This window comes from Halyomorpha halys, unplaced genomic scaffold (assembly GCF_000696795.3).
Source record: "Halyomorpha halys isolate HHAL.00 unplaced genomic scaffold, Hhal_1.1 Scaffold241.1, whole genome shotgun sequence".
In the NCBI taxonomy this organism is placed as follows: Eukaryota; Metazoa; Arthropoda; class Insecta; order Hemiptera; family Pentatomidae; genus Halyomorpha; species Halyomorpha halys.
Genome location: NW_027105010.1, coordinates 473,779 through 498,887, shown reverse-complemented (window position 1 = coordinate 498,887; position 25,109 = coordinate 473,779). Strand labels below are relative to the sequence as shown.

General features: G+C 31.5%; 1 protein-coding gene across 1 annotated transcript in view; it reads left to right on the top strand.

Annotated features, from left to right (window-relative positions):
• Positions 1 to 1,341: 1,341 nt before the first annotated feature.
• Positions 1,342 to 25,109, top strand: part of LOC106680085 (fatty acyl-CoA hydrolase precursor, medium chain) — a 32,961-nt gene continuing 9,193 nt past the window's right edge. The window contains exon 1 of the mRNA XM_014419567.3: positions 1,342 to 1,526. Within this exon, the coding sequence (XP_014275053.1) occupies positions 1,373 to 1,526 (154 nt within the window). The 5' untranslated portion in view covers positions 1,342 to 1,372. The remainder of the gene's footprint in view (positions 1,527 to 25,109) is intronic.

Below are 25,109 nucleotides of genomic sequence, written 5' to 3'. Positions count from 1 at the left end.
GCAATAAGGTGTTTAAAGATGAATAGGAACAAAAATTAGTTACTTTTTTTATAATTAAAAATTTATTTTTTATTTTTATTACTCACCTCTACTCTTTCATGTAGGTTGTTTTTTGGTAATTTGGAGTATCCCCTTTTGAATCGAGATGAGACCGGCTTCATCTTCAGGGACTTGGCCATCATCAGGGACAATCTATTAAATTACAGATTTTATTATTAATTATTTTTAAATTTAGTAATTATAAATTAGAATACCTAAAAATATAGTTTTATAGCCTCACTTCAACTATTAGAAAATTAGTATCCTAGCTATTCTGCCCAGGTCTAATATATTTTAGATAAAAATTAACCTATGAAACAATGCATCAATAAGTGAATCATGTTTATTTATTAATAATTTGCTATATATTTAATTACCTTTTTCATTTAAATTTAAAAACTTTTAGTTGCAAATTATTATAGCACTATTATCACTACTTATCTACAACAATATTATTTAATCTTCCTCCCTAGAATTCCCCTAAATTTGTAGAACGTTTGGTGCTAAACTAGTTGTTTTAATGTGACGTCATCAGAGCATGGTGAGCTAATTTACAATCAAAGCTAGTTAGAAGGGCTTCCTAGAGTGAAATTAGATAACAAAAATAGATACTACGTATCCAAGATAAATTTGGGCGTTATCCATTGTACATTATCTTCTTGTACCACTGATAACATACTAATAAAATATAGTTTTATTAAGTAAAGACTTGTTTAATGTCAAAAAAATAATTATTTTTCAAGAGTAATATAGCCATTGGGAGAAACTTTTTCCTTTTTTATCTTAAGAATATTAAAAAATGCGTTTTATAAAATTTTAACAGTTAATCGTGATCCAAGGAACAACAGTATCCCATTTTCATGTAGAGCGAGGAGGGAGTAAGGTAGAGAGAGGGAGGAGGGAGTAAGGTAGAGAGAGGGAGAGAGGGAGAAGGAGGGATTAAGGTAGAGAGAGGGAGAAGGAGGGAGTTAACATTTTTCTCATTTCTTATTCAAGATATTTTTTTTTTTTTCATTTCGAGAAGTGACTTATTTCTTTGAAACATTTTCATTATGTATTCCACTCACAGGTTTTTCGTTGTATTCCCCCCCTCCCATTGAACTGCAATCAGGCTAAATTTAACCAAAGCAATTCAGTTGGCTAAAAAAACTCATACATTTCAGAGAAAGGGAAGCCATAAATTGGTTTATGTTACGATTTCTCCTTCAAAGAATTCGGCCCTGTAAGCGGCGAAAGGGTTGGAGGGGGGAGGCTTGCGTGCAAGTAACTGAGTGATAAAGGCAGAGGGCTGAGGTAGAACAGGGTTGCACGGTATCGACTCGGCTCAGTCGAGATGTGGCCTGTTCTGGGAGTGGCCCTCTTAGCGGTGGCTGCCAGCCCAGCACGACCCAGCTCCAAGACCAGCAACGTCCAAGTCGGGAGGTTGGGGGCTCTTCGGGGGCAGGAGATGACCCTGGCCAGGACCCAGCGAGCGACCGCCTTCCTTGGTACCTTCTTCTCCATGCATGGCTACAGCTCTTTGGGGTGACGGTGGATCTGATATTAAACCTTTGTACTTTAGCCTAATAGCTATAGCTGCTGCAGATACACGAATGTTTTGCTTACTGGATCGCTTTTATTATATGAAAAATATAATTTATTATTTTATATACTCTGAAGGAGGAGGATTAGAATAAAGTGTGGATTTCATCAACTTAGAAAACATCCGTTCCTATGCTTTTATGAAATTGCTAATTTGACATTAAAATCGCGATTAAAAATGAACCTGTAAATTCTGAATTAGCTTCCTTGAAAACATAACAAATGATACTTGTACCGAACTATTCTGAAAATTGATGATATCTACACTCTCCCCTTCAAAATATAATTAAAAAAATGTATACCTAAGAAAGCGATCTTATAACCACAACAGTCGTGTCACCGTAGCGGCGACAACGGAAAGGATAAAGGTTATTTAACATTGACTATACATAATTGTTGATGAACAACATATAATATGATTATTTTTAACAAATTTTTTCATGACTAATATCATCTCCATTGTCAGAAAAATGAGGTTTTGCGTTCCTTAGTAAAGAGGCTTTTCAAATCCACTGATCCTCCACTGAGCTCCTGATGTAAACAATTTTGATGAAAGAGATTTAGACTATATTTATTTAAATATTTTATTCTAATTATTAAAATTGTAAATTAAATTCTATATATCCAGTATATATGAAGTAGTGTATTTATAGATGATTCCAAATCAGTTGCACTTATCCTTCCAAAAACAAAGTTTATTGGTTAACTTTAAAAGGCTGCTTCAGAACCGAAACATTTATCAATATTTAGTTTAATTCATTAAATAAATACATCCATATTGGAAAAAAAAACATTCTTACAAAAACGTCTCTGCATTGGGCAAATGATAAGAAAATAAACTTTAAATATTTTTTATGTTTCATTTCGCGCCCTAAATTTGAGTCATTGCTTAATGATATGAATGAATTTTAATTTCTTCTGAATTAAATATCAATGGAAGCATATTTATATTGAGTAAAATCATCTAAGCAAATGACGAGAAAATAAACCTCATTCATGTTTGAGTCAGTGCAAAATAATATTAATGAATTGCGATCTTTTCTTGAATATGCTGTAAGCCTGTAAGCCTTTTGACACAGTCTTCTGTATATGACCTAATTAAAAACTAATTATTAGATATGTCTTTAAAATTATTTGACTATTTAAAAAATTGTATTTAAATTCTAATTAGCTCATCAAACTACTTAATTATAGAAAAGTTATATAAATAATTAAATCATTTCTAGAATTATCTAATTTTTATTTCTTAATTAGGTTAAATAAGGAATATTGCCAGCGAATTGACTAACGAAAGTTTAAAAAAGAAAAAAAAAACTCTATCCATTTCTATCATTAAACATTGACTATTAATAGTCCAAAAGAAAAAAAATGTAATTACTTTAATGAAAATTATGTACAATTACTACTAAAATTGATTAGTCTCCCATGTATATGTAGGGTGAATAAAAAATGGCGGCTGTTTCAAAACATTATTAAAAAAAATAATTTTTCATTCGGAGCTCCGACATATCTTTAAAATTACCAGCTTCACAAGAAAACCTAATAAAACATCACTTATAGTAAATTTTCTAAATATGAGCCCTAATAGAACTATTTGCGTTCAATAGCTCTCGAGATATAGTTTTTTAGAAAGCAACATTTCGTAAAAAATGCACTGAAAAATCAGTAGTTACCGAATTTATTTTGGTAAATCTCTATCGCAGGAATCATCTGACGTACAGATGTCTATTAGCTCTCAAATTAAAGCTAGTCTAATGTACTATAAAGTAGTCTATGACACTTACCTTCATAGGGTAATGGGTATAATGATATTTGCTTATGAATATTATTTTGAATTTGAAATTTTGTTTGAAGTTACAGTAATGAACTTACGAAGATAAACATCATAAACCACTTCATAGTACGATATACTAGCTTTAATTTGAGTTCTATGAAACATTTTAATAGTTCCTGAGATATAGTTCCAAAATTAATTTTTTAAATACATTTACTAGACAAACGGTCTAAATTGCCAATCCATTACAAAAGACTGATCTACATGACTATTATAAGGTCTATCTGGACATACGGAGTTGAGCTTTGGGGCTCCACTAAACCATCAAATTCCTCCAGAATCCAATCCTTACAGTCCAAAATCCTTAATGCTCCTTACTTTGTCACAAATCAAGTCATCCATCAGGACCTCAATATTCCATATGTTGCCGATTTGGCCAGAACCAGATACCGTTCCTTCCATAATAAACTTCTCAACCACCCAAATCCACTTGTTTCTTACCTGGCTTCTCCTTCATTACCTAATAATCCTCCTAGGCGTCTGAAAAGAAGATGGCCTCGAGATCTTCTCCTCTAGAAATGATTTTGGAGTTCTATCAATGGGTAGATTCTCCACATGTTTTTATCATGTCACTATGTCACCTACAGCAAATTTACTTGTTGTATATATGTGTATACAGTTGTAAATATCAATAAATAAATTATTAAAAACAATTTTTTAAATATTGCATTTTTGTATGAAATGTTGCTTTTTAAAACGCCATTGAACGTAAATTGCTCTATTAAAACTTATATCTTAGCAAATTTACTGGGATTTAAACGATGTTCTATTATTATACTATTATATTATTTTCTGGTTTTAAAGATATGCAGCTTCGAAAAAAAAAAATTAACTTCTATTAATTGTTTGAAACAGCTGCCATTTTTTATTTTCCCTAGCTATATAGCTATACTATATCCTATATATATATACTATACTTGGCAAACTCGTCAATTTTGACAAATAATTATATATATTTTTCATTAAAGTAATCCAAAATTGGAGTGAAGTAACTGACTTTTTTTCTACGGGGCTCTTGTACTATAAACATTTGGCTTGACATAATATCTCAAGAATATTTAAGGTTTCTTGTATGCATTAGTATTTTGAATATTTTAAACATTTTTTTTTAAATATCCAATTCAAGTACCTTCAGTTATAATGTGAATACAAAGCAGACTGACTACTTACAAACTAGTTTTGACTATAATACTTTTAAATAAACAATATTAAAACTAAATATTGCCAATTTAAACCTTTTCTGAGAATTGGCAATGATATTAAAGAAGGAGAGCTATTGGTGGACCTTTGAAGGATCCTCAACATCCCTGGCCGCAGGACTGGTGACAATATTTAATTTATTGATTTAATTCATTTGAAAGTAAGGAAAAATACGATTGAGGAAGTTTCTAGAAGGTTCTAATTAGGTTCAAGACGCAAAATCTGCGATTTGGCATAAAGACATTCAAACATCGTATCAAAGCAATGACCTGTAAAATAAGTTTTTTCTTCGGAATATTTGCTTTTCAACGATATAACCTTTCGAAAAAAAAAAATCGTAGGAGAAAAAACGATATTGATTTGACAAAATGTTTAAATGTCATCATCTCAAATCACAGACGACTCATCAATTTTAAAATAAAATATGGAATAAAAGCATTTAAAGCTGTTTATCTTTATTAGATATTATTATATATTAGAATATTAGAGTACTACCAACGGGTAGTTTCTCTACACGCCTGTGAAACTATATATTACTGAGATCAAATTTACTAAATATATTATAATGTATAATAGTAAATAGCAATAAATAAATAAAATAAAATAATGATAAATTTACGTTGCAATAATTTCTGCTATTTAGTAATAATTTTTTTGTTCAGTGGCCGAAAATTTGGAAAAATTACGTAGTAATATTATAGCACCCTTTTATGATATTGACCTTTGATGATGAATTTTAACGAAGAAGCGCATGGATAGTCATTTGAGTGAAAATTGAATTCTTTGGTCCTTGTTAATTATAGTATCTCACCACGCAACTCTAGAATAATAATTTATCTAATATTAAAACAAATGTTCATTTTTTTTTATTGACAACTATTCTTATTTATTTTAAAAAGTAACCTTATAATGTACTCATTAAGAAGTATTTTTTGCGTGATTAATGATAAGAAAACGGCAATAGTGTTCCTTTAGGATAAAGAACCTTCAACATGAATGAAGGTATGCTCAAACGACCATAAAATATTTTGGAAATGCATCGGAATAAGGGCTAAAACATTGTTTGCAGATCCTGTTTAGAAACTGCAGTAAGATGTATTTGTTCACGGTGTGAGCAATTAAAAAGTATAAAATATTCTTTAAAACATTTAAAAATGTCTCAACCCACAATTGTTGATTAGATTAACTATCTCCGTTAAGTGTGTATATGGAAAATAAAAAAATCGAATTTATGTCATTACTGGAACTAGACGAAAGTTTATTTACGATATCCTTCCTCAACAATGCGTTTGAGGAGGGATTTGCCGAAAAACAAACGAATGTTTGGAAATTTTTGAACTATTCAAGAACAGATCAGAATCCACTCTGTCAGAATTAGTCGAAAAGAAGAATACATCCGAGTAGTGTAGTCGTTTCAGATTCATGGAAAAGAAAGATGAGTAACAAACATCAAAATTTTCAATTTTGAATCAATTTTCACTTTTTTTATCCAAAAGCATTAGCGAATATGCTAAAAATCGAAAGATTAGCTTAATAGAGAAATAGAAGAAGAGGAAGAAATCGGAATTTCTTAGCATCTTATTTAGCAGAGTTCGTTTGGGGCACTCAACTTAAAGAAAAATACACGTTTTCTCAAATTCTAGTATTTAAAAAAGATTTTTGTATCGAAATAAATAAAAATTAGTTTTGTTTACATAAATACGTATGTTTTTATTATTTTATTTTAAATAATTTAATTTATATGAAGTGGAGGTACTATAATTAAGAAGTACCAATTATATTTTATCCAAAAAAAACTTCGATTTCATATCCAAGTTTTAGATAGGACACCAGTTTTAAAAAAATATTTGATTCACTTATAGCGGTCAGAAAGATTGTTCTTAGTATTTTTAGTTCCATAAAACATTTTTTTTTAATCCTAAAACTACCGAAATCCACTAAGTTAAAGGCAATAAATAAAATATTTTTTATTTAGATCTTTTTTATCTGCAAATGAGTGTTTTTAAACACGGCCTTCTTGAATTGTATTAACAAGTGAGAATTCTTTTAAATATTTTTTTTAGTTCATGCCTTGAAGAGGGAAAAAAACTCGAATACATTAAATACGTATTATAGTTAATTACGTACTATAGTTCCATACTTTCGTCAATAATTAAAGAAAACAAATATTTTCCTTTCACGTCGCACAGTTTATAACATCACCAATTTAGTTGATCAATACTTAACACAAAGGAATTGAAATTAAGAGATATAAGACGTTTTTATAACATTAGTTAATTATTTATATATGGATTTCTTATATTACGGTTTCATTTTTATACCGCATCACCACCCTTGAAGAACGATGTTAAAACTTATATAATAGATTATAATAGATTCCAATAACTTCCACCAAATCACATTTACTCTTCGTCGTTAACCCATGACGTCCTGTCCCACAGCACCCCTTAATAATACCCCACAAATACCTGTCGAACAGATCCGTTACCTAGGACTACATTTGGACAAAAGACTGAATTGGAATCCTCATACAAAGACCAAACAGTCAGGAATCTGCTTGTCGATTCCGACTATTACAACACTTACTAGACAAACGGTTTAAACTTCAAACTAATTACAAAAGATTCATTTATATAACTGAAATGAGGCCTATCTGGATATCACGGAGTTGAACTTTGGGCTCCACTAAACCACCGAATTCCTCTCGTATCCAGTCTTTACAATCCAAAATATTTAATGCTCCTTACTTTGCACAAATCAAGTCATCCATCAGGACCACCCGGGCCCTGTTTCATAATGAAAGCTAATAGTATTAGTTCATAGTACAAGTGTAGAAACTAGTGTGGTAATAATACTAATACTTATTTTTTTCATGATAGTGATATTACAGGAATTAAAAAATACTAAAGTACAAGTTACTATTGTACAAGTCAGTGTAATTGAATTAAGATAAATCCACAAGACTAATAGTATTAGTATTTTATTATGAAACAGGGCCCTGATGTTACTTATGTAGCCGATTTGGCCTGAACCAGATATCAACACAATAGAACCAGATATAGCGCAAAAAAGGCAATCCTTCCCCGCCGGACCCGCCCCGCTAAGACCCCCGGGGAGCGACAGTCCTATATAACTTTTGAAATATTAGCTTAAAACGGGAAGAGGAGACTTAAAGTTAAAGTTAAATCGAGCAATATTTAAAAAGCACCTGAAATTGAAAAACGGCATGAAACGCCCTCCATGGTAGCCTTACTAATCTGATTTTTCAAACAGACAATTATAGCGAGTAGGTTGGTCGATGTACGACACGTCACAATCTCACAAGAGGAGATTATAACACAAAAAAGACAATCCTTCCCAGCCGGACCCACCCCGCTAAGACTCCCGGGGAGCGACGGTCCTATATCACTTTTGAAATATTAGCTTAAAACGAAAAGAGAAGACTTAAAGATAGTTAAATTGATCAATATTTAAAAAATACCTTAAATTGAAAAACGATTTCTCCTTTATTACCTGATAAACCCCCCAGGGGTCTCAAAAGATGATAGCCTAGCTGGGTAGATTCTCCACATGTCTGTATCATGCCATTGTGTTGCTATCATCAAATTTACTTGTATATATTTTAATACATATGTATATATAAATATATAAAAAAAATAATTGCGCAATAAAGTTCAAACCCTTCTGATCGATATATATGAATTTTATTACAAATCTAAATTAATCGTAATTAATTTAAATGTAATTATTAAAGGTATTTACAAGAGAGCCACGATTACTTTCAAGTTGAGAAACGAGTATAGCAATCTGAGCTTCGTTATTTATAACTGGTACCGCATGTGCCAACTACATGTAAGGGTTGCATAAGAAGGCTGAATTACAAAAGCGAGTCAAAACTTCGATTTTTCCCAAGCCTTCTATCATTAGTGAAGTAAAATTTGGATAAGAACTGGTTGTTAAGGAGTAACAGCCCGGACTTATTCAAATTAAGCAATCAGTCACAGATTTATCGCAGCCGTGGCCTCACGACACCTTTCAATAAAGTCAAGGTCCCGCGAATATTTAAGTGGCATGTTTCGTGATAAAAAAAAAATCTTAACAAAAACCCATTTAATTTTTTATGGTGATAAGTTGTACAAATATATGTTATGTTACTCAGGATATGTAGAGACAATTTTATTTTATTTACATGTTTTGTCTACTAGGCTAACATAAAAGTTTCTTGGAGTCCGTTTTTGTTGGAATTCCTATCAATACCTGAAACCAGACGGGCAAAAAGTAATTGCAAATGTAATTTCTATTACTTTCCATTTATTGTAATTTAAATTAAAAAGTTTTTTATGTTTAAATTTATTTGTTATTTACAACTATATTAAAAGTATATACAAAAAGTAAATTTGATGTTAGATTATACTGACATGTAGAGAAACTACCCATTGGTTGCACTATAACAGTATTGCTACATTAAGAGGTCTCGAGAACATCTTTTTATGCGTCTCAGTGGATTGTCAGGAATTGAAGAGAAAGCAAGGTTAGAAACTAGTGAGTTCAGGTGGTTAGGGAGTTTATAATGGAAGATTGATATCTGGTTCGGCCTAGATCGGTTATATATGGAGCATTAAGGCCTTTATAGTTGATTTTATTTGTGACAAAGCAAGGAGAATTAAGGATTTTAGGTAGGATTTTGGATTGTAAGGATTGGATACGAGAGGAATTCAATAGTTCAGTGGAAGCCCAAAGCTCAACCCAGTAAGTTCAGATAGGCCCTATTATTGTGATATAAATGAATTTTTTGTAATTAGTTGGAAGTTTAGACCGTTTGTCTAGTAAGTGCTGTAATAATCGGAATTGACGAGCAGTTTCTTTGCTTTTTAGTCTTGTACGAGGATTCCAAGTTAGTAGATTGTCCAGATGTAGTCGTAGGTAACGGATCTGTTTGACATGAAAAAGTGTGGCAGGAAGTCATGAAATTACAATTACACATTGAACCAAAGTAATCGCTATTATATTTTACTGTAATTAGTAATTGCAATTTCTTTTGCCCGTCTTTCTTCTTTCTGTTTCGTGTGAGAATTCCAAGGTAATCGTTTGTCCAGCTGTAGTTCAAGATAGTGGATCTGTTCTACAGGGGTAAGAGCAACATTATTAAAGTATACTGTAGGGCACTCGGCAGGTTTACGACGAAGGGTAAAGGAGATTTGATGGGATTTGTTGGAATTTATTTTAATCCTCCAATTACGACACCATTCTTCGAGGGCTGTGATATGGGATTGGAGAGTTTGGGATACAATTAAAGGGTTATTATTAACTGCGAGCACACATGTGTCATCGGCATACGTGGTGAGGATAGTGATAGGATTGGTTGGGATGTCAAATGTATAAACGGAGAACACAGAATTTTATATCGGTTATTTTTCTAGAAAAATTTTATTTCACTTTTCTTGTCGATTTTTGCGCAAAATCGAACAAAAATAAGAAATAAATCGTTTAGCAATTAAATTTCGAGGAGTTATTTTAAAATTCCATCATAATTTTAGGCATGTTACATGGTTTCAGTATTTAAATGTGAGGCATTTGAGTCTCTTCGATGGGTTGAGGAGACTTTAATTGCGATGACAGATTCTTACGAGAAATGAAATTCTCGAATATTTTACAGTACTTTACATTTGTTAAATTTTCCCCCCAAAAAAAGAAAAAATTGTTTACGCTTTGTCAATTGAAGCATTCAGGATTAAAAATCACTAACATAATCGTTTTGAAGTTACATTTCTACAAGAATTCTTCATTGAAAATATTTCTTTCCATTGGAAATTCCGAAGTTAAGTGTTCTGGTGAACTTAAACTACCAAGTTACCAGAATAAGTCTTTCAGGGGAACTTAGATTAGGACTTGACCCTTAGCGGCTCGATATGATTCGTATAGTAGCGTTCGATATCAAACTTAAGTAAATTAACTCATATATTTTTCTTTGATAGTTTGTAATCGGTCTGCTTATCCAATAGAGATTTGTTTTTTGAAACTATAGTTTCCTTTAAAATTCGACTTAAAAAATTATTTTTTTATTTTACCTCAAGTCCTCCATTGAGGACCTAATATTGGCTGAACCTAAAATTATTGAATTGTTTAAAATATTAAAATTGATGGAAATGTTTAAATATTTAAAGTCTGACCTACAGTCTGAGCAAACCTTGAAATAACTTGGCAGAGGTTATCAGTTATTTTTCAACTATTATATATAATAATAAATAACATGAAGCTATATAAAAGTTTTGTCTCCATTTCAATTTAATTTTTAAATTATTTTTTCATCCAGAAAAATTTATTAACGTTTTTATGAAAAATTAATCCTCATGTAGAAGTCTCGTTCCACAATAATAATAAAACATAAATTAGTGGCGTTAGATACTTGAATTTTTTATGAAGTTGCTATAAAGTTTATTTAAATAAAAATTAACAATTTTGGTCAGTTGAATCCAACCCCCTCCTTTACTGTATATCCCTGGTACCAAGAAACTTGTTTAAGTCATCCAAATTAATTACTTATATTGATCTCTCCTCATTCTTCGGTTGGAAGTTATCTTATAACAGTCTTGAAAATATTATTTGTTGTTGTGATCATTTCTTGTTAATCCTAACTCCTAAATTTACTATAAATTAGTTTGTTTATATGATAGTGTTGATTAATCAAGTTATAAAAATTATTGATGTTTTGAAAAAAAAAAAAAAAAGGGTGTTTTTGACTTATAATTAATGACCTGGGCAGAATAGCCTGCAAAACATTTTTAATTTTTTGATTTGAGGTGAGACTTTATATTTGAAGATTGTCCTTGAGGATGGCTGATTTGGCCGAAACGTTGGACTATTAATATAATAAAGAGTGTTGAGACTGATAAAGGATACCATTTGATTTACTTGATAAATAAATACCAGTCTCAAGAAATTGAAAATTATTATATTTAAAATATTATTTGTTGTTGTGATCGTTTCTTGTTAATCTTAACTCCCAAATTTACTATTCTGCTTTCAGCTTATACTAAGTTGAATAGAAAGTCAACTTAATTGAGCCAATATTATCATAAATGGTAAGCTAATATTTGTAAATTTATCCAGTGAAATATAGTTTATTAACCAAGTGGAGTGGGGGTGAATTGTCGAATTTTTATTTTTTATGGAATCATTATGGGGTAATATTGGTAGATAGATAATAAACAAAGTCTCTTTACTAAACATTTTAATTTCTTTAAAAACTTGACTTTAGAATTTTACTTACAAAAATTGAACTATTGAAATGATTGAAAAATACTAAAACATATAGAGTCATCTATACAAACAATTTTTATTTAAAAAAAAAAACACAGTTGGAGTTAACTGGCGCCCGTTCAACACGTTCCATTTCAAATAATTACAATAATCATAAACTATGACAGGGGAAATAGAAGATTAAGCTATGAGTTAGTACATCATTAGGTTAGGGAAGGTTGTAATTAGAATCAACATTATTTTTTTAATCGAAAAATCAACTTTTCCGCCTATAGCTAGTTAAGCCATCACGCTTTTCCTTTAATTATTCAGAAAATTTCTCTTTTCTTTTTCCAATTTTTATTTTCTCGTATTCCAGTTTCAATTAATTAGAAATAACATTTCTGCTCAAGATGCTGTTCAATTAAAAATTTCACAACCCCTCTTCAACAATTTCCAAAAATGTAAAAATCAGTGAAAAGTGTGTTATATTAAAAGTGTGTTACTTTTAATATCTAAATTCTTTCAGTTAAAAAATTGTTTCTTTTCTTATGTTTCAGAACGGTTGGTTTTTAAAATAAATTTTGAGGATTTTTCTTCTGTATTAGCGCTTTTTGAACACTTTAACTGCTTCACCACTGTTCATATCAATCAAAAACATTTTCAAATCGCTTTATACAGTTTTATTCTATTTTTTTTTTTTTTAAGGTTTCACATGTTTTGTCTTGCCATTTGTGGTATTATTAGCTGAATTTTGTTTTGCCAAGCTTGTTCAGAAAATTTCTTGGAATCCTTATTGAGCTAAAAAAAAAAAAAAGTCGGTGCAATTAACCATAGAGCGGTTAAAAGTGTAGAATAATAAGAAGAAACTGTGTAAAGTAAGTACTAGAATTCAATGTATATTTCCTTGTTTTCTTTTTTGTAAAAGTTTGAGAAAGCGGAATTCGCTTGGTGCAACTCAGGATCCCACGTCACCCACTTTGGGGACCGCTGAACTAAATGTATGCCTGCTACTGACTAGAACCAGCTTTTAGCCAATCCTCTTGTTTTGTTTCAGACTGTGGTATTCCAATATTTGAATTACTATGTTACCGAATTAATAAAACAAATTTTTTGATTGGAATCAAAGTTCATTTCTCTAATCAGTTTTGTTTTTTAAACTACAGGTTTTGATATTAATCTCCTAGGTTTTCGTTATCAGTCCTGCAACTGCTCATCAGAATATGTTTTCTATCGCTAACTCTAGTAACTTATGGTTTGTTATTATTTCGAATAATTATAACATAGAAAGAAATTAATCCTGTTTTCATAGATAGTTCCAATATTTCATTAGGGCAATGTGAATCGAAAGGATCCTCAGTCTCTTACGATCGACTTACCTTCGAATAAGCTCCACACTAAAATATCATTCATTCTTGACGGAACAAAGCTAAAAATAAAACTTATTTTTTTAGAAAACTAAATTTTGTTTATTTTCTATTATATTTAGATTATACTGACATGATAAAGACATGTAGAGTAACTACCCATTGGTTGCACCATAATAGTATTGCTACATTAAGAGGTCTCGAGAACATCTTTTTATGCGTCTCAGTGGATTGTCAGGAATTGAAGAGAAAACAAGGCTAGAGAATTAGATTAAAAATTAGAGAAACTAGTGGGTTCAGGTGGTTAGGGAGTTCATATTGGAAGATTGATATCTGGTTCGGTCTAGATCGGTTATATATGGAACATTAAGGTCTTTATAGTTGATTTTATTTGTGACAAAGCAAGGAGCATTAAGGATTTTACGTAGGATTTTGGATTGTAAGGATTGGATACGACAGGAATGCAATAGTTCAGTGGAGGCCCAAAGCTCAACTCAGTAAGTTCAGATAGGCCTTATTATACTGATGTAAATGAGTCTTTTGTAATTAGATTGAAGTTTAGACCGTTTGTCTAGTAAGTGCTGTAATAATCGGAATTGACGAGCAGTTTCTTTGCTTTTTAGTCTTGTATGAGGATTCCAAGTTAGTAGTTTGTCCAGATAACGGATCTGTTTGACATGAAAGGATCGTCAGTCTCTTACGATCGACTTACCTTCGAATAAGCTCCACACTAAAGTATCATTCATTCTTGACGGAACAAAGCTAAAAATAAAACTTATTTTTTTAGAAAACTAAATTTTGTTTATTTTCTATTATATTTCCATCATTTTATAGGTTGAAAATTGTACTATTTTCCTACATAATCACCACTTCGATGAATTTTTGGAAATGACTTTTTTCTATCTCCCTTTCCAGCCATTTCTTAACAAAATCATTGAAAATCATCTTTTATCTCATTGTTGTACTTGAGTCTTCTTTAGGCCATATTTGCTTTCAATTTAGGGTATGGGTGACTATAGAGAGTGTGTTATAATCTTCCACGTTTATAGGAAACCCAACAGGCATAGAGAGTACCAGCAATACCACATTTCGATCACAAAACACATTTGTTTTGACTTTAATAGAATTTTTTTAATTTTCGCAGACTTTAGTGCATATATTTCTAACTTTTCGAAAAATCAGAAAATTTATGGTTATATAATGATATAAACTCAGTAATGAATTAATAGATAGCGATATAAAAATATCGATGTCACCTGAGAAAGGACAATTTTCGAGGTTGCATCAAACGCCTGTTGGAGGAGTCGAGGTATAGGGCGTCCTTTTCTTTTGAGTCGATAAATATTATAGTAGGGGAGAGAGGGTTTCAGTTACACGCTACGATAGTCATCTAAGATCATCTAATACCGCCAGCGGGAGCACGCATATTCTAACCAATTCATTCATAACTTATCCTTACCATGAACATGTTTTTACTAATGGGTCATTCCACGTTAGCTCAACACACTCGGATTTTCTTCGAATATTGCATAGATATTGCGTAAGTATAGACATGGTCTATAATTCATTCACAAAGATGTGAAATTTTATCGAGATATGTCGTGAAGGGTCTAAAAACCGGACGTTTTTGCATTGCAAATTTAGTTAGAGATATGGGATGGCTGTCAATTTACAGCATATTCCATACCCTTTCATATGATATGCAACACTATTACATTTCTCAAAAACTAATTTAAAAATTTAATTTTAATTTTCTCAGAAAGAATATATTTCAAAATTTTTCATCATGTTATGAAATCAGAAGTTTGCGAAAATTGAAGAATATATTTCCTGCCTTATAAACTGAATTATTATTCACACCTGGGTTACGTTTATTTTCATATAAACTTAATATTAAAATTGTTATAATCATTAATATTGGAGCAAAATGGTACCTGGGCCCTGTTTCATAATAAATTACAAACAAATACTATTAGCCTTGTCGATTTAACTTAATACAATTACACTGACTTGTACAATAGTAACTTATACTTTAGTACTTTTTAACTCCTGTAATATCACTAATAGTCATCCCAATTATGAAAAAAAATAAGTATTAGTGTAATTAACCCGTTGTTTCTATACTTGTATTTTGAACTAATACTATTAGCTTCCATTATAAAATGGGGCCCTGCTGGTCTAGACTGTAACTATTACAGCCGCCGTAACCGTTATCGCTTCCAGCCAAGACGAAGAGCTTCAGTTCGTTTCACCTTGGAGCACAAACTATAATTTTATAATGTTATATGTAAACAGTATTATAAATATAAATATGATGATTTAATAAATATAGTTTACCAAAAAGAATATACTGAATCACAAAAGAGTAAGTTCTTACAGGCGATGCCTCTCACTGGCTTTTGTATCGTTACTAGAATTAATACCCCACCGATGGTGCTGAATAAATACTATCTTAGGACAACAAATAAGATATTCAGGATAATATTCCAACCTATTTCTTCATATAAAGAGGCTTATTTCATGCTAGTTCCCTTTTGGTCACCTCTTTTCTCTACCTCTAATCCTTTCGTAGTACCCCAGCGGGTAGCCTCCTCCATATCTACAGGAATAGCACCCAGTTGAACCAAGTTACCTTCCTGCATGACCTGGCGGCTGGCTAGCCTTCAGGCTTGCACTCCTCTTCGTACCTATAGGAATAGTACCCGGTAGGACGAGGTTAACATCTTTAGAGAATTACGGCTGTAAGTCTCCTATCTCTTCACATCCTAATCAACTGCCCTTACCTGAATTGAACACGGATTGTCGAGGCCTTCTGGCGTACCTAACATTATCTATTGGAGTTAGATATGACACAACCCCATCGCCAATATGAATGAAGAGTGGAATTTATGAGAGTGGAACTTTAATTTGAATATTTTAACATTGAAGCCATTTCCGTTCCACATTTATATTTTGTCTTATAATTTACATCAGCACAATTCATTTAAGAAATAAATTATGAAAATTTTAAAATATGTACTTTCTGAGAAAATCATAACTAAAATTTTAAATTAGGTTTTGAGAAATGTCAACTTGAAAGGGAATGGAATTGACTGCAAAATGACGCCTATCCAATATATCTAGCTCAATTAGGGAAGCTTATAAAGCATTTCCAAAACTTGCCCGATTTTGGCCCATTCATGCAGACTTAATACCTCCGTAATTCAAAAACGAGTTCACATATTTCAATAAAATTTCATATTTTTCCAAGACGATACCTATACATCTGTGCAAAACATTAAGAAAATCTCAGATGATAAAGTTCAAAAGGGTGTTGAGTAGACTTGAAATGACCCTAAATTGAATATTTCAATATAATACAGCAAACTTTCCATGAATTTAAATTCCACGTAACACAGATATATTTAACTTCATTACATAAGTTACAAACCACCTGAGCTTCAGCAGTGATTATAATAGACCTAAATCTTGAAAAAAAAAAATTATTTTTTTAATCATTTATTTATTGTTATTTACAACTGTATAACATATATACAACAAGTAAATTTGCTGTAGGTAAGATAGTGACATGATACAAACTACCCATTGATAGAACTCCAATAACATTTCTAGAGGAGAAAATCCCGATGCCATCTTCTTTTCAGACGGCTAGGAGGATTATTAGGTAATGAAGGAGAAGCCAGGTTAGAAACAAGTGGATTTTGGTGGTTGGGAAGTTTTCCATGGAAGGAATGGTATCTGGTTTTGGCCAAATCGGCAACATATGGGACATTGAGGTCATGATGGATGACTTGATTTGTGACAAAGTAAGGAGCGATAAGGATTTTACGAAGGATTTTGGACTGTAAGGATTGGATACGACAGGAATTCAGGTAAATGTGATTTGGTGGGATTTATTGGAATTAATTTTAATCCTCCAATTTTGGCACCATTTTTCAAGGGTGGTGATGTGAGATTGGAGGGTTTGGGATACATTGTTAGGATTATTGTTCACTGACAATAGACATGTATCATCGGCATACGTGGTTAGGATAGTGTTAGGATGGGTTGGGATGTCAGCTGTAAAAGCTGTATAAAGGATAGGACCAAGGATACTACCCTGAGGTACAAATCTTGAAAAATGAATCCATTTTATACTTTTAAATTGGTCATCCTACATTAAAAGATCTCACATTGAAATAATTAGCCGCAGTAATAAAATTAAAATAATAAATGAAAACCTGGAAAACTGAGATTAGTAAAAATCAACTCTAACTTTTTAAATAATTAAGATAAAATATTGTTTAAATATAATGTTACATCCTTTCAAACTGTAGAATAAAATAATATGGATATTAATTGAATAGAACTTCATATTACAATTGTTTACCTTTGAAATTGAATAATATTGTAGCCCATTTTATGGAAATAATTTGACACGTAAAAATTCCAAATAGTACGTGTTTGTGTTTCAATTGATTAAAAAAAAAGTTTGTGTCATTCAGCAATGCAGCACTGAGACCTAATAATGATGTAATGAGTCGCTACAGCTGTCATATTAATAAGAGTTAATTTATTTAAATAATATTTTAAAAATGAGAATTCTTAATATAAATACAATAAAAAACTCTCAGCCATAAAAACGTAAAATTTATTCACATAACAGTAGTAACATTTAGAAGAATACGTACAGGGAGGTTGTATTTTACTCTCTGAAACAATTCAGTAAAAATTACTGCTTTGACCGAAACAAAGTTAACTATGTCCAGGGTGCTCAAAAATAGATTGACACTCCTCATTTTTTCTGGTGTTTTGAGAAATTTAAAATGAAACTTGGCTGGCTATGTTTTAAACCAATTGTCTAAGAGATTAATGGTAATGCCATTGGATAAATATTAAAAGTTATTCATTATAATTATTTAAATTAATGATAATGATCTTACAACTAAATTTAGTTGTCCAATTCAACTAACAACTAATTCAATTGTAAGATTTAGCGGTAGCTAACCGCCAATAGCTAAATCATTTCCAATTTTTTAGGGGGACTGATCCTTTAACCCTATTAGTGGTTTGCCTAACACATTAGGGTCCGTTCATAAAATTTCGGGGGTTCTAAAAATGAAAAAAAAAAATTTTGTGATCATTTATATATTTTATAATAAATAAAATATATATTAATATAAATAGCTTGGGAATCAAATTATTTTAACTTTTCGAATTTCAAGAATATTTGGGTCCCTATGTATTTTTTCGTAATTCAAGCATAGTGGGGTCCAATATATGTTTTCGGCGGTGCTGAAAGAGAAAATAAAATCGAGTTTGCATTCGCGTCCTTGTGAATCAATTTATTTTAACCTTTCGGATTTATAACATATGTATGTATCTTTATATTTGTTTCGATGTGTAGTAAATGAAAAAAAAACATAGTAACTTTCAAAATGTATAAGGAGACAACAATATTTCAAAAATCCTAAAGGTTTACTCGAAACACAAGTACACGATTATAAAATTGATTTCTTTCTTATTATGGCATCCCTGTTACATATTAATATCCCCAATATGCTAGAAATCCGAAAAGTTAAAATAAATCGATTCGCAAGCCCGAGATCAAAAAATTGATTTTGTTTCATTTTCAGCACTCCCGTAAACATATATAGGGACCCCAATATGTAAGCAATTCGAAAAGTTAAAATAAATCAATACTCAAGAGCGTTATCGTAATATCGATAATTTTTTCATTCTTAGCAGTTCTGAAATCACCTGTGAAAACATAAACATGGCCATATGTCAGATATAAGAAAAGTTAAAATGAATCCTGTACTTGAATTTTTGTATTATAATTTTTTTTTTTTAATGGAATCTAAAGATAGAACTAACTAAATATCAGTTTTAGCTATGGCCTAACGCTTCATAACTAAATGTTAGTTGCTAATTTCAGATCATACCTAATTAAGTTCCAAAAGTTAACTATGAGCTAACAACTAACTGGTTAGTTTTTAGTTTCTGACGCAACTACAGCTAATTTAGCTTTAGTTTTTAGTTATTAGTTATAGCCATCTTTTGCCCAATTAATAGATCTTTGATTATTAAATAGAGTGCAGTGGTTGTATAAGTAATGTTTCGACCGGCTCTTATAAGTTAGTCTCTATCTAAGAAGGCCAACGCACCAGCCCACGTCAAGGAAAAAGTCCCGTAGACATAATCATAGGTTTCGGCAGAAGTGTTTAAATGTCTCTCTATGCGTAAGGAAAATGAGAAAAAAAAAATTATTCGGCAATTCTGCTCAAATACATCAGATTGCTAGAATATACAGCATACTTATCATTCCATAATTGGTCACATACACTGCCTAGTACAGGACCCCACCGAATTACTATTGCAATTTGTTTTGCATTTGCTCGATTTCTTTACAGTAGGATGTAATGACTGTCTCACCTCAAGGGAGAAAATAATAGTCACGGACCACCATTAATTTTTTGGGTGTAGATGTGGCTTTGGCATGTGTCCCCGCTCTTTGTCAATATTATTATTCTGACCTGACTACTGGACATTGTCACTTCGATAAAGGTTTTTTCTAGAGTAAGATTGCGGTCCTCGCTGTCTATTTAGTGAAGGTTTCTCATGGGGCCGGTTTTTAGATTCTGTAAATCCTACCGAAAACTTCTCATTTCTCATCGCTTTTTCAAGTTTTAATTATTTCGAATAAGGGTTCAATTTCTTATCCAGAAAGCAATGAAACAGACACCTCAAGACTCTGTTAACTACTGTTACTTATCCAATTTAAATTGTACCCATAAAACGATAATTTTTACTTTACCTATTTTCTGCAAGATTCCTAAAAATTTAGATGAGGTGTGCTGAAAATCTTCTAACAAATTGATGAGGGTGTTCTTCTACCTAAGATTCTGATTTCAAACCAACGGCGAAAAATCCCATTAAAAAAAAAAACCTGTTTATTATAACAGCTAAGCAAACACGTGTGTAATAAAACAAGAACTGTTAAACCCTACGTAAATTTTTAACATAGTAAAAACGATCCAATAATTTAACCCGGCTGGAGTGTCCTACTTTTTTCTCCCCTAAGAGGTGTCCCGTGAGTATTAATCTCGTGGTAGACGATTTGTACTTTTTTTTATATATATATATAATTGGATGTGATGGTTACAAAAATCTTTACGATTACTTTCAATGCAGGTTGAAATTGAAATTGTAAATTTTAGCTCTTTCATGGCTCAAGAATCCAGATTTCGTAAAAGATATAAGATCTTCTTACCTCGGTTTATGATTTAAAATAAGAAACCTAGGATGTGTCCATGTGAGCAAAATGCTGAAATTAGAAAAAAAAAAAAAAAAAGGATGTCACGTTTGGAATGTAATGGTGAGTCATCCTCAGTCTTACCGTTGCGAGGAAGCCATGGCAAAACTGAATTGAGGATAAGTGGGCATGTAAAAGATGGGATAACATAAACAAGCTGTACGTATTAACGAAACAGATTTTTTTTTTCAAAGATTAGATTTATTTATTGATAGATATTACAATCTTCTACACAGTTGAGGGCAATAGGTAATAGTGATGAATGATCTCATACATACTAAAATAAAAAAAAAAATAAAAAAAATAAATAAATAAAATAAAAAAATAAAAACTCTCTTAAAATATATACAAACAAAAGAATAGACAAGATGAACATAATCAAACTATCTGTATGAAAAATAAATAAATAAAATAACATAATGATAAAATAATATATACAATATTTACACAATCGACCTGAGGATCCCTGAGCCCACTCTATCCCCGACGTGTGAGGGGTAGAGCAGAGCTCAAGAGATCCCAGCGCATCCCTCTCGCCGCATCACTGGTAATGAGCCAGAGGAGGCTGAGCAAGTAACGAAACAGATTAAATGCTAGGAAAATATAGACGTTTATTTCCCAATATGAACGAAATGCTCAAAGCTACACCTCTCCCAGGTTAGCTCAAACTAATTCACTAATTCCAGAATATACTGCATAAGGGGCTTGTATTGAATAATGAAATTTAAGCAAGATCGTGTACGGTAAATAAATGGATGGGTAACATCACGAAATAAGCGCCCCTATTCACTCTGAAAAGCCATAATCCCCAGATTCAGACCGATTTGTGCCTGTCCTTGAACCCGTTCGTGTTTCAACGTACAGCGATGGGAGGAACATTGTTGAATTGGTACGGAAAAGTCTTTTTATTGAGCTATAGGTAGCATGCCACATCACCTGGGGAACCATAATTTTTTGAAACTTAAGTTTGAATGACTCCCTCCAGACTATCTTTACTCTCTCAAGGAACAAAAGTCAGAAAACTTAATCATGCGGTCAAAGAACATCTTGGTTAGTATAAAAAAAATAAATAAAAATTATACATATTTATTTTTATTTTAAAATAAGCCAATCAGGTCAGTATTAACACCGAGAATCCGTGAAAAAATCAAAGGTAAACAGTATTTAAGATTTAATTGTAACTTCATTTATTAGGCTCAATTCGGGACCGATTACAGTTTCCAGTTCCTTTTTGCTATCGCTGGGAAATATCATGATTACTATGATTTGATAAAATGAGTTTGAAAAGTTTTACTTTTTGTACAAATATTTTTTCTTGTATGAATTTAAAACGGGAAACTTGCCTGTTAAATGAATGTTTTATCATTCTTATTGTGCATAGGTATCCCTCACAGTTTACTATTTAAACTAAAAAGTTTATACCTAGTCTGTACGCATCTGGCTATCAAAAAGTATTAAGCAAATAATACTTGTGAGGCTCAAGTGTGAAAAAAAAAGACCAACAAGCAAATAGATAATCATTTCAGAAACAAAATTAGTATTATAAAATAAAATATCTATAAAAATAAAAATGATACCTTAACAAAACGGTTTGATCGTGTCAATCTGGATGGTGAGCAGATGTTGAAATAGGTGAGTTTTGATTAAAAACAAGAAAGTATGACACTTAATATTAGGAGAATAGCAATGTCAATGGTTTATTAACTGGCAAGAAAGGGACATTCAAATGCCGACGTTCTTCGGAAAGAAGAATTTAGTTTAAAAAGATGGGATCTCCTTAGTTAGACTAAGGCCATGAAATGAAAGATATTGTAAAAATGGAAAGGGAAATGGTTGTATAAAGGTATGAACTTAAGATGCATTTTCTATCCACGGAGAGGAAAATTCACTTCAACTCAACATGGAGATAGGAACACTTTCCTACTGGGGGAAAGACAAATTAACGAATCAGTTCATAGCTCGCTTCAGTCCTTTCCCAATTCCAGCGTATCAACAGTAAAAGTAGGAGAAGCCAGGAGTATGCAAAAGGTAAGGGAGAAGATGGTGACAGTGATGAAATAGATTAAGGATAACTTTAAATAGATTAAGAGATTTGTGGGATACAAGATTCTCTAAAGAGGGGTTTTGATGATAATTTTGTTGCTCCATATGAATCGGAAAGTTGCATCATGATCATTTAGATTAAAGATATTAAAATTTTCATTGTATTTAGGGAAGAATTAGAAGTCTATAATTATGGGTAGGCTTTTTGTACCGTTTAATATCAATATATTAAGGTCACACGGGGCTGAATCGTGGGATATGATTTTCAAAACATAAAATTCTAAAATTTTACTCCAATTCTCAATAATTCAATAGTCTGCTGTTACATTCAGAATGAAGTACTGAATTCGTGTTCTTACACTAGACTAACGCCCGTGCTTGAAATTATTTTGGCATAATCTAATGCTGATTCTTTTTAGAAAACGCTGTCGTGTTTCTTTCCCATCGCGATTAAACTCTTTCAGAAGAATAAAATTATTCATAACCAAACTGATTCCGTGACCACAGCTATCTGAATAAACGGGATTAGCATAATGCAGGAAGCGGTGCCGAGGAGACGGTAGAACCTGGTAGAAAATGAATACGTATTCATAACCTATTCAACGATTGAGTAGTCCAAATTAGTCAGATGGTATAGAATGAATAGATTATGCAAAATCTCTTGGTAATGTACTACAGATCCGATTATATTGGAGTTTAAATTTATATGTTCCCAGCTTGTCATGACATTGTCGAATCAATAGATAATTCCTACCTCCTATATGCAACATACATGAACACGACAATAAAGAATAACCTTTATTTGCATGAAGCAAGCGAAGATTACAGAGCTCGCGATAAAATTGTAAGAAAGAGACCTTGATACTGTATAAAATTTGTTTTCCTATAACATGCAATCCTAAAGTTCAATTCTTTTTATATCTTCTTTGAGAGACCAATTTATGAAAAGTTAGAAAATCCAATGGAAATAATAACAATAATGAGAGAAATGATTTATCTATTTAGCACTAGTGCTGCCCAAATATATTGGATTGCTATAATACGCAGTATAATAATGATCCTTGTCGTTAAGACAAAGTGGAAGTCTCTTTTTATCTTATCATGTGATTCTATTTCTCATTTATTATATTTCAATTCTTCAATTAAACTGTTATCCGTCCTGTATTTTCCTGTGATCAATGCTGGCGATGATGTATAATCCGTAGGGAGATATAATTGTAGCGACATGCTCTGCTGGTCTAGACTGTAACTATTACAGCCACCGAAACCGTTATCGCTTCCCACCAAGATGAAGAGCCTCAGTTCGTTTCACCTTGGAGCACCGCCTATGTTTTCTCTAGCCATTTATTATGTTCATTTATTCAACAAAATGTAAATAATTTAATAATGTTATATAGAAACATGTATTATAAATGTAAATATGTTAATTTAATAAATATAGTTTACCAAAAAGAATATACTGAATCACAAATAAGTAAGTTCTTACAGGTGGTGCCTCTCACAGGCCTTTCTATCGTTAGTAGAATCAATAACCCACCGATGGTGCTAGATCAGTATCTCCACCTTCAGCGGACCCTGTAACCCATCTTATACTGCCATACGGCAAAAAGTCAATATGTAAAATTTGTATATATACTATGTATTATATTATATATTTGTAATTGTAATTATATATAAATAAAGAGGATTTTGAAAATTAAAAAAAAAAAAAATAGATCAGTACCTTCTAAGAAGAGCAAATAAGACATTCAGTATTATCTTTCGACTTATTTTTTTTTTTTATATAAAAAGGCTTTGCAACTAATCAATTAAAGAAAATTTTTAATTTAATTTGAAAAAAATTCGTTCGATAAATTTTTATAAGCCTTATTATTGCTTTCTTCATCGAACATGATAATATTAATAATCTTAACACCCATACTCCTGAGAAAATAATTGTTAATTAACTCCATAATTTGTATCATAATATCTAACCTGTATTTGCTTGTGAATATGGAGGTCTTTATTTTATCATGGTCCGATTTGAATGTAAAAAAAAAAAAATTCTGTATAAGCTTGTATCAGTGCCAAGAATTAAATTTAATCTTCGTTTTCTGATTTTTACTCTTCTCACTTTGACAGTTAATCGTTAAGAGCTAACTCACCCTCACAGTTGACGGTTAACTAATGAAAGTAGCAAAATGCATCAATAACCTTACTTTTTAACAATATAATGACCCTAACATCTAAAACAAAATTTAAATAATTATTAAAAGCTACAAGTATATCTAATACTTACCTAATTCTGTGTTGACAATTAATAATTACACTTCTTTCTAAAAAATTACTTATTTCTATTATAAATCACAAAAACTAAACATAACCAAACTTATAATATATGCAATAGGATACAGGAGATCATAACACAAAAAAAAGGCAATCTGTCCCTGCCGGACCCGCCCCACTAAAACCCCCGGTGAGCGACATTCCTATATCACTTCCGAAATATTAGCTTAAAATGGGAAGAGGAGAT